We start from the raw sequence: 16,015 nt of genomic DNA, 5'->3' as shown, positions 1-16,015 counted from the left end.
AATATTGAGTCTTAAATACAGTCGAGCATCCATAATTCAAAATACGAAAAAAAGGAACGCCTGATTCGAAAAACCAGTACTGAATGTTATAGAGCTGTGCTTATGGCAACCGAAACTTAGGCACAGTTTTCTATAGATACAATATAATATTGATAACAATACTTTCATACTTTTGGAAAACCCAACGCACTTCCTTTTCGCATGTTCCACTGTATTTTGGAAATATTATCAGCTAAGACTCGCCCCTCTGCTGGGGTCCACATTAACAAAACATTATTTCAGCTAGTTTTAGATTCGCTTTGTTTTGCAAAAAATCATACTGAATAATCTGGGCTGTGTTTTTCTAATGACAGGTTCTAACCAAACGAGTTCAACGGCATTTCAGGGCAATTATTTCAGTAGTGAATAGCTCCAAGTGGGCCTGGCACGCGCTACTCTTGTTTTTTTATACTTGCGGTCCACATCAGATTGACTGGAATCAATTAGTCCAATCGTTACACTCACCTGAATTTTTTGTCGGATTTTGCTTTTAAATTGTAATACGTTTTCCTGAAATATAGGTGACTTACATTGTGGAACCCACTTATAATGGTTAATCTATGAGTAGGTTTATTACTGTTTCAAGTTCAGAGTTCACTCGGTCTGAGCACGTCAACAGATAACCCCGAAATTTAAGCTGATGTAATATTACAAGAGCTTACAAAAGCTGAAGCAATTAACCATATTTATACCATGTATTCACTTCCGACATAAAATGTTCCAATATACTTATTTCTATTTGTAGATGTGTTTTTTCTCAATCATAAAAAGTCGTCCCAAAAGTAGGCAAAATAATAAGGTAATTTTTGAAGACAACGTGGGTAACGTGGGTATGTAGATCCACTGTTGTGTAGAAATCCACTGCAAAAGAAAAACAAAATGAGACTGATCTAGGATGAAGATGCTAAAACATCCGAATAACAAGCAAGCACCATCATTTAAATTTTGTTGTATCTGAAAGCCGAAATTTTTCTGTACCGCAGCTTACAACTTTTGTCTACAGCGGATAATATTATAAATCTGTTCTACATGTCAAACATTTTACATCTTCATTGATTTTTACACACCAATGTAAAGAAACTAATAAACACATATTGATCGGCAGGAGTACAAAGTTATATTGCAGGTCGGTTAGGATTTGTTTGGTCAAGATACACCGAGATTCGTTAAGACTGATAGTCAGTATAAAATAATGGCATGCTTCAGTGCAGTAGTGAAGATATATGAGAGCGACGTTTTATAAGTTAAAATTAATGAACGGCTTAGTGGAATAATGCGGTTAAGGGTGGACGATCTTCACGCAGCCCTCGTCCTGTTTCACCTAAAAAATCAAATGCGTATAGGTAACATACGAGTATGTGTTATAGTTAGATTATTCAGACTTACTTATTGCTGAAACTCATATTGTGGCACATCGCCCTGCCATCTTCAAAACTGGACAGCTCCATGCGAGGGATTCTAGAAAAAGGAGGCATTACCAAATACATAATGAGTCTTTCAAAATCCTATAGCTTTAACTTCGATTGTATTCATTGATTTGTACTTACCCACGCACTTGGCTTCTGGACTGGACGAAAGACCGGTGTGTCCACAACTCGCGAATTGTGAACCCTGCAGAATATAACCCGCGTTGCAGGTAATATTGCAACCAGTGTAGTTTAAGCCATTTTGGAGATACTAAGCCTTTCCGTTGGCTGAACTCTTAAACAGAGGGCATATATCGTTTGAAGGTATATTGGGTGCTTGGGTTGTCCTTGGTGTTTCCTCTCTGACTGGCGGGTCTTTCGATGGCGGTAATTCGGAGCCATCCTAAATACAACTATGACGATCATCGAGTAGATGATATCCTTCGGGGCAATGGCAAATATATGAACCTATTGTATTCTCACACTTGTGCTCACAGAAAGGGTAAGTCTCTCGCCCAGAAACTGAATCTATATCCTCCAAATCGCATTCGTTAATATCCTGACACTCACTGCCATCGGCGGACAGCTTAAATCCGGACCTGCACACTATTTCACCCGGGGAGAAACCTTCGCCGTCGGTGTGCTCAACTCTGCCCACCAGTGACGGAAGGCATTTGTATGTTCCATTTAGGTTCTCGCAGCCAGCCGTACAGTCCCAAGAAAGTTTGGGATCGGCGCACTCATCAATGTCTAGAAGGGGATAAGTAAAATTACTTTACAGCTTATTAATATTTTGTTCATAAATTTCAATGTAAAGTTTTTAAAACTTACCCAAGCAAGTTTTTTCATCACTCTCGTCTATTATAAAACCACTATTACAGGTGCATATGAAATCACCAGGAAAGTTGAAGCAAACTTGAGAGCAGCCGCCATTCGATTCCTTACACTCGTCGATATCTGAAACAGAAGATACAGATAAGTGTATCTTTAAGATACATTTATTAAAAAGATGTATGTACCTACCATTACAGCTTGTGAGATCGGTGGTATTCAGGGTATAACCCTCATAGCATTCGCATTTATGAGTTGATCTGTTGCATAGATGAGCACAACCGCCATTATTAATCCCACATCTCTACAATAAAGAAAGATTTATAAATATATCTTATGATCAACAGATCAGTTTCCAAAAAGTCAGTACTTTGTTTTGCTTCTTCGGACGCGTTTTTCCTTTACGAATCTTTGTGCAATTGGGTTTCCAACCAAACCAGATACCATTTGAGCAATAGAGTGCATTTTCTTCGGCACGTTTGAGTTTGTAGTTGTCCTTGCAGGAATAATAGGTCACAAGAAATATATGTTCGCCACTTCGGCGACGTTCGACGGACGCCTTACCATTTTTAATCCGCGGAGGACTCGAGCAGGTATTGTCATATTGAAAAGGTGAATTGTTATCTATTGCGGGGGTGATTTCGGGAATATCACTTAACGAAGCTGTAAAATCAATTCATTAAATATCAATGAAATTAAAATGAAGTATATAATAGACTGCCCACTTAGCCTAATATGTTTTTCACACCATTAATGGTTTTTCAGTAAATTTAAACAAATAAATTTATGTTATAATAGATTCACAACTTACCTGTGGAGAATCCGATACACATAAGTGCGTATAAAACAATCACTGACGATGCCATTCTGTCTTGGCCCATTTACAATCGTTATATAAACATGTAAATTATTAGATCACTTAAAAAACATAAGCCTAACGTAAACGTTTTGTTTAATCAAGTGTCTCCATTGGGGGCTTGTCACCAACTTGCATTTAAGTGTCTGCCTAAAAGTACACGCTTAATTAATGAAAAAATAATCGCAATCATACTCGGAATTATTATGAGTAACAGATGTTAATAATTGTATCTAATTTTAGTTGCCTACCTATGAACACGTATTTTTACTTTTTTTAAAGTCAATTAACTGTGCAGTTACCATGTTCAACACTTTTAATGTATGTTTGATGTAAACAATGTCAATATAATTATTTTTTGAAAACCGTAAAATTGTTAATATTAACAACGACGAATAACGTTTCGGTCACAGGCAAATCCGACGACTGATCATTTATCAGGTGTTTTCATAGAGCGATAGCCGAGCCAAGCCAAATATACTCGTTCGGTACCCATTATCAGTAGGGTATACAGCACTTTCTAATGATAATTAAACTCAAGAGTTAAATTATGTTATTCAACTATACAAGCTGACATTACATCAATTAAACTCGCAATCGAAATCAAATGCGCCGCTGCAACTGCTCGCCATATTGTAAATGGATTTTAATTAAACGAAATTAAATACAATAGAAATCCAGCGTAGGTGTGTTACTCTTCGACTTATTTGGTTAACCGAGCAAACATGTTATTCTATACATATACGTATATATATATATATACGTAACTATCTACGTTTATGCCGCCCGATCCCCACTTCTCGGATAGGAAACCCAATTCCCTTTGTCCGAATTTTTCATTGATGAATTGCATTTTGAGTGACAAATCGATTTCGCTGATAAACTGAAAACATTTAGAGGTTACACATAATTGGCCACTTTATTGGGTCGCAGATTGACGTGACTTTGTTTTCTCGTGTTGGTGTTTATTTAGAAATTAAATAAATGAGTAAATACTTTTTTGCAAGTCTTAGTGTTTTACTAATATTTCTGCTAATAAACGTTTACTCAGAGCGTTGATAACACTATCTTTTGTTTTGACGGTTTTTTAGATAAAGACCCAAATAAATTCATTAAATGTAGGTAAAAATTTCATGTCGTTCCAAAATTTCTTTTTTTTTTTGATTTTCATAATAGACCGAATATTCATATAGTAAAATAGTTTTTGTTTTGAGTCGAATAATCGATCCGTATTTGAACTAAGATCAACGCCGAAATAAATAAAAACTCAGAATGAATCCGCTTTGCGTTTTTATTGATTGAATATCAGCTTAAGACTGAAACAGTTGGTGTGAAAAAATTTTAGATGTACTGGGTTAGTGGGTTGTTTACTTGATCTGCGCGAGAGTGCTTCTTGCTTATGCTTATGTGCATACATATGAAAAAGAATTCTTATGTGCTACGTGGCTATGTGCCTGCCTAGTGGCTGGGTTCTGATTTCGGCATAAGAGACTTTATGACAAGGAAAAGAAAGAGATCAGAGAAAAGTTTTTTGTTGTCAAGCAATTATTTGTTGTATAAAGATCACCCTTGCCAAAAAACGATGCCTTCTCTTCTCTTTTTAAACTGATTTTTCCGGGGAACTGCTGCTATTCAAGTTGATTTAATGCCTCAATATATCTCAATATATTTACCTTGATGATACTTTCGAATTTCTCCTTGCTCAGCAATATCTATATTTAGAAAATAATTCTTTAAAAAATACACTTCTTTAACGCTCTGTCCTCCAGAATACAAGTTTGACAATCGCCCACTCTTTTTTACAAATATTGTGGGCGTGTGACTCTCGTTACTTTGTATGGTCAATTTAAACTAGATTAATTTTTCCAGCTCTATTTTCTGGCTACTTCCATGTGGTGCACGTGTGTAACTTTTCCGCGTAGGTTTTGGCTCAAAGCTGTTGTCGTTTATTGGACCATGTACATTTGAAGTTAGCCTTAGTTGGCAAATTACGGAAATCGCTCGAGGGCGTAGTGTTTACCCATATGAAAGATAGTCTGGGTAAAAATACTCGGAAGATACAGACTATATTCGAGCGGATACTTTTGTTTGGTCAGACAATGACTTTTTCTCTTTCGTACGACATGAGTCAATTTAGGTTGACATTTTCTTGGCCATTGTTTTAAAGCTTCGAGTCGAGTTGAACACATCCGCTGGCGGTTGGGAAAAGGAATGAAACCACTGCCAAATAAGGTCGTCTGAATTCATTATTAATAAATTAAACTTTTATTTTATTTAACTAAACAAACGTTGCTTTGTTAATTACAAAAAGAGTCCAATTCTAGTCTTAGAAATATGTGCATTACTTTTGTCTTAATTTTAGCTCCAACAGAAAGTAACTAAGAACAAAACACGGAGTTGCGATGCTATAGACTGGGATTAGTTCTTGATGCTTAGATACGATGGACCCACTTGGCGGACGTACACACTCCGCTCGTTGGTCAAATACGGCGGACACTTGACGGTGAGTATGCCATCGGACGACAGTTCCGATCGCACATCGTTGGGATAGTATCCTCGCGGCAGGACGAACCGCTTGACGATGTGGCGACCCACGAAAGTGTCCCCATCCCGTCGCTTCTCATGCTTGGCCTCCACGACGACAGTGTCTCCTGAGGTCTTTACGCTAATCTCGTAGGGCTTGAACAGGTGCACATCCACATTGGCCTCGAAACCATCCTTTCCGACAATCACCCGACTTAGATCGGGTGCGGATCCAACGCGAGATAGTGATCGCTTCCAGTACGGCAAGTCCCAGTCGTTCAAATCCCAATCGCGCCACAGACGACGACGGTAATCCCAGTAATCCCAATCCGTGTTGTTTGTAGCCGGCACCAGAGTCATTTTGTGATAGTTTATTCCTTAGGACAGGACCAACAGCAACGCTAGTTCGTATTTACTTTCCACTTATCGCGTTTTCTGATAGACGTCCACTCGCGTTTTCTGCTCTGAGCAAATTAAACTTGGAAACGATAGTAGTCGACGCTTATATAGCCATAAGCTTCGCCCCGTGGGATCAGCTCGGCTCAACACAGATTCTAGTCAATAGCCAATGACAGTTGTGACGTAGTAGGCACACTGTTAAAAAAGCGGCTTCCTTGTTAGGAATTCAATAAATACGGCAAGCTGCAGCATCTAAAATATACTTATTACATCTGAATCGTTTCGTGATTATGAAATTTAACTTATACAATTTTTTATAAATGCTCTAAGCATAATTCAAAGTTTTTTTCGCAGTGTACCAATTGCAGTTACAGTGGCGTTAAAACTGGGCGATGTTTTCGATTGTTTATCTTTGCATTGACGCTTGTATATAAGGAAATGGGGCTGTGGGTCGAAAAATGTCTTTGCATGTTATTTCCTTGAGGCGCTTCGAGATCTTATGCTGGGTGGGTTGATTTGCAGACTTGTTTCCGTAGAGGGGATGTATTTTCAGCGGTTATCCAAAGGTACTGCTAACCACCTTGAAACATCTCACTACCTGCATTTAATTATTCAGTGTATTTTAACTAAAAATCTTTATAAGCTGAAAATCTTTCGTTTTTTATCCAACCCACAAATACATATTTTACTTTCTCTTGACGCAGATGTTTGCATGAGTCCTTCCTTATTTGTTTATGTTTTTCTCTTTCATTTAACAAATCATTCTCCCATATCGGCAACGCCTTAAAAACGGTGGAAGCATGCCAACAAATTTTCGCAGCATTCGTATTTTGAAATTAATTACTCTCCGCTTCCGGTTGCAAATTAAAAAACAAAATCAAAGCAAGCCCAAATAAAAACCAAACACATTTCTTTGACGGAAGTGATTCTTTTCACTTTTTGACCAAATACGGCTTTAAATGTTGTACAAGATACAAATGAACAGAGATACGCGGATTACAGATACACAATCTATAGATACGGCAACATAAAAGGGGGATTGAGTTTGTCATGACAAAAGGGCAATTTGTGAAAATTTTTGACGATTTTTGCCGAGCAGATTAGTCGATGGATGCGACATCTATGGAACATTTATGGGCCTGACCTGCCCGCCCCTCTTTATAAAACCCGTGCCCGTAACGTAACACAATCATCGGATTGGGATTGGCCCACCCCATATGTCGCTGTAATTTGTTGTTCCAGCCGTCGGTGTTGTTTTTGCTGTTCTGGCAATAGATTTTGTGTGTGTTTTATAATAATTATAACAAGCTTCGCAGTTTCGCAATTTAGATGGCATTTAAGCATGTATTTGTACATTAAGTCATTTGCCATCGGACTAGTTCAATGGGTTTGTGATGCAGCACATCACAAGACAGTCGAAGGCACACAAATAGATACTTTTGGTCTAGTTCGAAATATATTCTAATATTATATGCATGAATTCTCTTAATAATAATAAGTATTTATCATAGTTTTTCTTATAAATTATTTTCCCCCATTTCTTATTAGTTTTAAATATAGTCAAATATGCTAAATAAGTATTTAACATCTTTAAAATACGTACGAACAAAAACGGACGATTTATTTTTTAAAAAGGAGCTTAATCTATTTTTTGTATTATCAGTGTAAGTCTAGAGAAAATTTCCCGATTGAAAACCAATTGAAGTGCCGCAGCTGGCGGAACAACAATACATTAGACCAAAACAAAGCACTTTACTAATTTGCTTGACTTTATGGCAAAATCGAATGAAAATCAGAATCAAATTCCTGAGGGTGTGGGTTGTGCACAACTTTCTTTGGCATCGATTGTGTGTGGGGCATTATCTAAGAGGTGACTTTCTATAATCGTAAACATCATTAGCATAACACACCCACCGCGACCTTCACCATATTTTAATTCCCACAGGGAGGTCATTCCCCCGATTTCCCTCATTATGGTTACAAATGTTTAAATCGTTTTCAGCAAGATCACGGGAATGAACTAAGTCATTTCACATATGGGCAATGGGCCAGACTTTGACTTCGATAGGAAACAGATGACTGCATATACACCCAGAAGAAAGATGAATTATTAAATATTTTAAAGATTACCTATTACTTATTCAGCCTACAAGTATGCTACAAAAGCTTAGGACGGTCATGGCGAACGTGGCGTATGAGTAATAGCTGAAGTTAAAAATGGTCGGCAAAATGGCAAGCATATTAAGTCTCGGAAATCAATAAGGTACATCGCTCACGTGGCAAATGAAGTAGCCGCGCGGTGAAGTCGAGCGTAACTATAAATGGCCCCCGAGACACTAAACATTCAGCCGCAAAAGGGCAACAAACAGTTGCAGGAGCAGGTGCATTCGACCTGGCCAAGAGGCCACTGCAATGCGACGCCTGCCAAGGGGAAGACGGGGCCATCTGTGGCAAGGGGGAAACACAAAAGCATGGGCAAAACGAAAGCAAAAGTTCAAGTCGGAGAGAAAGACAGGACGACGGCGAGGAGCCAGCAGGACTTAAAACCGTAATTGGCCAAGCGAAGTGAACACTGCAGGTCGTAGGTTGTAGGTCGCAAGTTCCAGGCCCGAAGAATAAGTCCCCAAAAAGCAGCCACAACAAAAGTTGCCACAACAGAGCCAAAAAACTGGCAAAAGTTATCCCTGAGAAAGTCTAAGGAATGGGGCAGAAAAGCCGATCCTCATATACCCTAAAGCGAAATGTATATATTTTAAAAATAGTAGCCTGAAAATATCTCCTAATTACATTTCGACAACTGAAAATATTTATAGATTACAAATGAATATTCTGAATATTCAAATAAGTTCAGTCAGATAGAAACTGTATTTTCATATTTAAGCGAGATAAATAGATATCACTTTTCATTTAACCAACGAAGTGGAAATCAATAAATGTTACCCGAAAATAACACGTTAAATTGGCCCACAGGATTTGCAATGAGAATGCACTGAAACTATAGGTATTTAATGACTGTACAATATATTATAAAGCTGCACATTCTTTGAGATAGTTATCATACCCAGAGGCAACCTTCAACAAAATCCAGAACTGCAACTGCATTTCGAAACTCGCCCATTATGCCGCAAGTCACGCCCGTCGAAGGCGAAGGCTCGCCCTTTCGTCCTGTCGCTGCACTTGTTTGCATACGAATGAGGAACTTATTTATAGCGGTGCAGGCAGGACTCTAAAGGATTGCACTGTGAACGAAGGAGGCGGACGTAGAAGCCAGAAGGCGTACAAATAACGCTTGGCCCGGTCTATTATTCTATTTTTGTTTTGTGCTATTGAACCCAATGGACGTGCTGGCCAAACAACGCCAAACACCGAAATGGAAAGTGCTGGATTGGCATATACACACAATTTAACTTTTACAGGGTATACACGACTCATCCCACCGCGCTCACTGCAGTTAATTTGAAATTCCACGACGAATTTCATGACGACACATCCTTGGGCGAGATGCACACACGGCCTAAGGACACTTTATGCCAACCTTATGAGTCACCAAAGGTCAGCGTTTACAATACAAAAACTCGCCTACTTGCACTTGAAAATTTGTAAATGCCTTCGGACAGTTTTGAGTGTCAGTTGGCCAAAATAAAAAAGGCGGCAAGACAGTAAAATTAATGCAAGTGACAAGTGTTGTGTGAAGGACGCATTATGACCTTGCATGTCCGCCTGTCAGGGCCAAAATGAAAGCAAAGCTTTGTTGGCAATGAAAACTGTATTTAATTTTTGTGTGAAATTGGGCGAAGAAAGCCCATGCTATATAAAATTCACTGCGCAATTAAAAGAAGTGGTTTTAGTAGAACCTTACTAATAATAAATACCTCAAACCTCTTATATATAAGTTTATTATGTCTATATAATGAAACTATTCCTTCACTTTATTTTTTCGCATATTTATTTATTGAATCTCAAGTTGAATATGATTTAGCTGAAATCTATTGTATTGGAATGATATGCGTTGAGTGTTTTCTTTGTTGATAAAGTATGTAGTTACGAGAGGTTTTCCATTGCCATGCAAATGATCGTGTTCTGAGGAACGTCTAAATTACTTCGGTTACATTGGTTAGATGAGTGGTGGCCGAGTTGGCCAATGTTAAAATGTTTTTCCATCTAGATAAAAGTTCTGCAAGAGCTACTGGCAAAAATCGTTATTCCAAACTACAGCTAGGTAATTTTTATTAACATTTTTTGTTTGTGGCTTTTATGTGGTTTCGACTTGGAGCTCTTAGGTATTACAATTATCTGAGAAATATGATGCTGAGTTTCGACTTCAAATTTTGTGTTGCGATAAAGCTATGAGTTTTGAGACATACATAGATATATTTTCCGTACTTGTATTATATGTTTTTCGTTTCTAAACTCTGAAAAGTGCAAACAGTGTGACTACACATATAGTATAGATATATATATAAAATGATCTTCTTGATTAGTTGTAAATACATTTGAAATATTTTATTTTCCAACATTTAGAATATATTTAGAACACGCAAGAGAATATCTGACTACAAAACTATAAATATATATTTATTCTGCTATATCTGTACTCCAGCTTTCAACTAGACGCAAGCCCGGCCAACGTGTTTTTATTTCGTTTACAATTCTGCTACAAAATCTTGTTTGCGTTTCATTTTTTCCTGTTTTGCTTTTTTTTCACTAATTTGAAATTGGGACCAAGGTCTTCTGTGTGTTTGTCCTTAGCCGTAGTTTGCTATTGACTTGTTTACAGTCCCCCGAAAAAAGGAAATTGAAAACATGTTTCACTCTTTATGGGGCCCACTGCCGCCCCCATTCCACCCTTTGAGCCAAAACACTTGCCGACATTGTGCAAAAGTTCCCCCAGCTTTTCAGAAATTTTCGCTTTTTTCGCCAACAGTTTTCAGTTAGCTGGGAAAAATGGGAGAAAACTAAACTTTACTGTGTCTGCGTGAAAATAAAACATTGCTATTGGTGTATCCTTGTTTTTGTGTGTGTGTGTGTGTTTCAGAAGACCCATTAAATTAGCCCGCAATTTATTTGGCTTAAAACAGCTAACAGCATTTATAAAATTGCTAGGAGTTTCGAGCTCAACCAGTACCTTTAAGTCAGTCAAAATGTAAAAGAAAATGTTCCTTGTTAAATTAATTAGTAAACTGGCAAGAGGTTTATAAAATTCTCCCTGAAATTATTATTACTCTCGTTAAAATGAAATAGATAGTGCTTATAGGTTTCGGTTGAGCTAGAATTTCCTTTTCTTGATTTAATCAAACATTCCCAGTATTAATATAATATCCATATATAAGTTATATCGTTTGCTTGGTATCAAAAAATTGTATAAAAAATGTTTGCTTAACAAATTCCTGGAATCTTCTTATTTTGGTATAAATCTGGCTCTTAAAAATTGTGTGTGTTTGGTTTGCAAAAATGTTTCGGTGTTGGTTTAATAGTTTATCATTATTTATATTCTATTGGTAATATTATGTTCGCTTTAAGCTTCAAATTGCTTTTGGCCTGTAATTTTTTGCAAGTTGTGGCTACGGGATTTTTTGGACTGAAAATCACTGATGAACAGGGTTTTAAAATTTCAGTACAATGTTTATAACAAAGCATTTCAAAGAAGCCATTTCAAACAATAAGTTTAAAGAGTTTATGAGAATTTTACTATACGAATGGGGTTTTAAAAGTGCCCTGTTTTTTACCAAAGTTGATTTCCAGTGCAAATCGCTAGCCCTCCAAGTTCCTTTTCGATAAATTCCCATAATTTCAATCAAGCCAAAAGTTATACCAGTAATAAATCATATGCCAAATATATATATACCCCTGACTGCGAATCGGAGTCGGTCGAATGAGCCTAGTAGGCGATCCTGCCCAGACGCGTGGAGGGCAGCGAGGCGGGCTCCGAATTGGGAAGCTCCCCGCACCGCTGGAGCCAACTCCAGGCCTGGCCACAAACGACACCGACTCCGGCCAACATTCAGAAGCAGTTGCTCCGGCGCTTCGACGTGGTCGTATCCGTGTCCGTGGTTGCATTGGTCACGGCTCCACTGGTGGCCGTGGAGCTGATGGTGGAGGTCCTGGTGGACATCGCTGCTGGCAGCAGCCGGGCCGTGTTCTATGTCTTCTTCAGCGGCTGACCCACTGGCACATTGGCCTTGGGGGTGCGTGACTTCTTCACCAGAAAGCAGGTAAGGAACTCAATGGGCGAGGGTATCTTCTGGAGGCTCTCCTCCGAACTGGAGCTGGACTTGTGGCTCTCGGAGCGCGCATTGCTGCACTTGACCTTGCCACTGGCGCCGGGTCCGGTCTCTAAGGCATGCCGATAGTAGTTCTTGCAGCACTTCTTGGACAAATTATACATGCGCACCGTGCGATCGATGTTCTCATCGTCCTCATCCTCGCCAGCTTTGAGATTCAGGCCCAGTCCTCCAACACCCACATCATGCGAGTGGGAGTTGACCATGCCCAGTCCCTTGCGAGCTGTGGCGGCAGTGGCAGTTGCACTCGTTGGCTGCTGGGGATCCGATATCGTCTGGGTGGTCTGCTGGACCAACTGCTGTGGCAACTTCATCTGCTCAATGGGTTGAGGATCCTCCACGGGCGGCTCCTCCTCCTCCAGATTGTTCTGTGAGTCATCGTAGAACTTATAGCTGCGGTAGCGAGTGTGCCTGTTGCCCGCTGTCTGGGACCAGTCCCGACCCGATCCCGTCCAGTCGGTGCTGGCGGGCAGGGACAACTGGATGGTGGGTGTGCGATAGTACTGGCGGTGCGGATGGAAGCCCAGGCCAAAGTCATCCATGTAGGACTGTGAGTGTATGTTGTCTAGCTCGTCGGCGACGCTCAGCAAAAAGGGTAACGTCGACATGGTTGTTGATACTTCGGGATTTCTCTGCGTTTTCAGCACACCGTGTTTTTGGGACCACCAAAAATGTAGGTATCTATGCTAGGTCCGAGGGATTAATCTCCCCTTTCCGTACACACTTCTCTCCCAACAAAACTGCACTTGTTTGCTTATATTTACTTTTCTCTATTTCTATTCGCTCTGTTTTGTGTTATTTGTAACTTTTTATTTTTTGCAAATTTTCCACGTCGCTTTTCACTCCGGTCAACACGACTGCACGGACTCGAAACTGAAACAGAACTGAAGGAAAATGCAATTTTCAACTGGCACACGACGTCGCATTTATGTTCATCGTCATGATGATGATGATGATGATGGGGAAACTCCTTCGTGAGTGAGAGAAAGCCTTTCTCACAACGCTCTCTCTCGCGAACACTCTCTCACACTCACACTCTCGCTCTCTCTCTCTGTTTTGGTCACGCGCTGAGGAAAACCCGATGCAGTCACTGGATTTGGGTTTATGTTTTGATTTCGCTGTTGCAACGCGGCGTATGCGTGATATTTTTGTTAGCGACCCGAGGCAAGGCGGTGTATGCGTGATATTCGGTGGGTGGTTGGTTGGGCGGCTCGAGGGTTTTTCCCAGTTCGCGCCTTATTGTCATTAGTTGGTGGTTCTGGGCATCGCCAACTGCATGATTTCATTTTGGCCTCCAACGTCTCTGCCGCTTTTTAGGTTTCACGTTTTTCATGCCTTTTCAAGCGCGTCCCTGGATTGCCGAGCGAAGGACATCGAGAAGTGGGTGGGGATGTCCTGCGGCCCTGCAGCCCCATTTGGGTGTGTGTGTGTATCTGTATCTGTGGGTGGCGAAATCTTAGTGCGCAATAATTCATTTGTTGGCACAACTGTGAGCTGTGAAGGCTGCGTGTTTGGAAATTGCCGTTAAATCAATTCAATTTTTGCTCGTTAAATCCTCACTTATGGATGGGGATAACGTGTTGAATTAAACGGTTTTCTGAAAAAAACTGGATCTTAGCTAATAAAGGTCCGCTAAAGATAACTATGTGCATAGCACTATGTTGGGCAACGAACTAGCAACTCAATTAACTTTTTTACTAGACCCTCAGTAGAGCAGAGAACTGAATTATCATGAGTTCATACAAACTCCTGCTTTATTTATGAGCACAGTCAACCGAAAGAAATGGAGAGATTAAATGGAAAACATGAAATTCGAGCTCTAAATTGGCCTGGGCCAAAAGGACATGAACAGCAGCCCTGCAGCGGGGAAAAGCCAGTGAAAAAGTGCAGCAAGGCACACACACACACACACACACACAAAGGGTATGCATATATGGGCAGATATCCAGTTGAGTGTCCTGTCTGGCAGTTAGAGACACTTAAGCCTGCGGTGAGCGCCTGTCGTTCGTCCTTTGTGCCACTTATTGAGAGCAATAGACAGCGAGAGAATGAACGAGAGACCCAGCTGGAAAAGGAGGTGCAGGGCATAAATCTTTTACCACTTTATTTGACACACTTTCAGGCCGGAAAGCGGACGGATTGTCGGACGGACATGTGGCCGGAGAGACAGATAGACAGACAGCCCAAGGGCCAGAACGGAACGTCACATGCTCATCAATCGGTCGCTCACATTTGCAACAATACTGAGTGATGTCCATGTACCTTAGAGAGGTAGTGCACTGAACAAAATATGTGATTAAAGCTTAAGCATATACCAGAACTGTTTCTGAGATATGAGTATTCTTAAAAGCACCTATACAACTGATTTCTTTTAAATACAGTCATACCACTTGGTGTCCTTAATATCTAATGCTGTTCGTTTAGAACAGTTGCACTGAATTATTTTAAAAGCTTTTTCGCTCAGTGCACAGGGGTTCAGAGACTGGCAGACGATGACAGTTGACGATAAGCGGTCGAGTGGCTGAATCCTTGTGTGCTCCGCAGCCCGTTTTTCTCTTTTGTTAGGTGCCTCGAATGTTGTGACTGGCTTTGGTTTGTTGTTGGCCAAACAAACACTGACGAGAGAAAAGCGAGGAGAATGCGGGGGAAAGGGCCTAGATAACCGGCAGAACCTTCTTCACGTTGGCCTCTTTTGACTCTAGCCTTTTTCCTCGCTTAATCCATTTAATTGCATTTTTTCGTACATTCTGCTGCAGCAGTTAAGCTGCCCCCTTTGTTCTGGTGCATTCCGGTGTGCACGGGGCGTATGTGGAACGTGAGAACGAAATACGCATACGCCCCAGTAACCCAACCACCCATCGGGTGCATTCAAATATTCATTTGCAATTCGGTGGCTAATGAAAATTCGTTAGAAATGCATTTCGAAAGCCACCCAATAGCCATGTAGCCAAACACCCCGCCAACCCGACTTGTCCTTGTGCCACTTTCAATCCAACTCTTCCGACTGAGCGACTGTCTGACGTTTCGTATCAAATTATCTATAAATTGCGATTGCCTAGGCACGCCATCAATACGAAGGAAAATCCAACGGCCGGAAATGGAGGAGGAGATGGGTGTGTTTACATCGAGTTCGTGTTTGCTGATTGTTCCTTTTTGCCTTACATTGTCGTGTGAAGTTTTTCATATCACTCCATTGAACATATGTATGCACGGATAGCTAGTGATGGCAAAAGTATAAATTGTTCACAAACATATAATAATAATTTGGAAAGGAAAGTTCGAGAATATCATTTTTATTGCTAGCCAAATATCGTACCTTATTTTTCCCATATTAATTTATAGTTGCAACATTGTGTGATTAATACTTTAAGTACTATTTCGTAGACTATTTGTATAGTAAATATTTTTTGAAATAAATAAATGGTTTATTTCCCATCACTGCACACACAACATTTTCTCAAACACCAGTGCAATCAATTTGCCAATGAGAAAATAAACAAGCAAAATACTTTAAAAAAAAGGAGGAAAAGGACGAAAAACTGCCTTCTGCCAAGTCTTGCCATTTGCCCGAGATTTGAATTTAATTTTGAGGTCAGACAAAGGCAAAGAGTTTTGGGCCGTAGAGGTTGTTTGTGTGCCTCAAGTGTTGCCTGCATAAAAAAATGCAATAAATATTTAAA

At 39.9% G+C, this 16,015-nt stretch overlaps 3 protein-coding genes across 3 annotated transcripts; all 3 read right to left on the bottom strand.

Moving 5' to 3' along the window:
- Nucleotides 1-1,137: 1,137 nt before the first annotated feature.
- Nucleotides 1,138-3,330, bottom strand: LOC117140956 (signal peptide, CUB and EGF-like domain-containing protein 2). Its single transcript, XM_033304177.1, is given in 6 exon segments — nucleotides 1,138-1,360; nucleotides 1,426-2,195; nucleotides 2,277-2,402; nucleotides 2,469-2,580; nucleotides 2,647-2,939; nucleotides 3,088-3,330. Coding segments are annotated over 6 exon segments (1,413 nt in total). The 5' UTR covers nucleotides 3,158-3,330; the 3' UTR covers nucleotides 1,138-1,318.
- A 2,030-nt stretch (nucleotides 3,331-5,360) lies between these two features.
- On the bottom strand, nucleotides 5,361-6,133 carry LOC117140961 (heat shock protein 27). The gene has a single exon (XM_033304181.1). The coding sequence runs from the start codon at nucleotides 6,013-6,015 to the stop codon at nucleotides 5,551-5,553; it is 465 nt and encodes a 154-aa protein (XP_033160072.1). The 5' UTR covers nucleotides 6,016-6,133; the 3' UTR covers nucleotides 5,361-5,550.
- Nucleotides 6,134-9,998: 3,865 nt separating this feature from the next.
- LOC117140958 lies at nucleotides 9,999-13,203 on the bottom strand. The gene has a single exon (XM_033304179.1). The coding sequence runs from the start codon at nucleotides 12,941-12,943 to the stop codon at nucleotides 12,194-12,196; it is 750 nt and encodes a 249-aa protein (XP_033160070.1). The 5' UTR covers nucleotides 12,944-13,203; the 3' UTR covers nucleotides 9,999-12,193.
- Nucleotides 13,204-16,015: the final 2,812 nt, after the last annotated feature.

This window comes from Drosophila mauritiana, chromosome 3L (assembly GCF_004382145.1).
Source record: "Drosophila mauritiana strain mau12 chromosome 3L, ASM438214v1, whole genome shotgun sequence".
In the NCBI taxonomy this organism is placed as follows: Eukaryota; Metazoa; Arthropoda; class Insecta; order Diptera; family Drosophilidae; genus Drosophila; species Drosophila mauritiana.
This window is presented reverse-complemented; position numbering and strand designations above follow the sequence as displayed.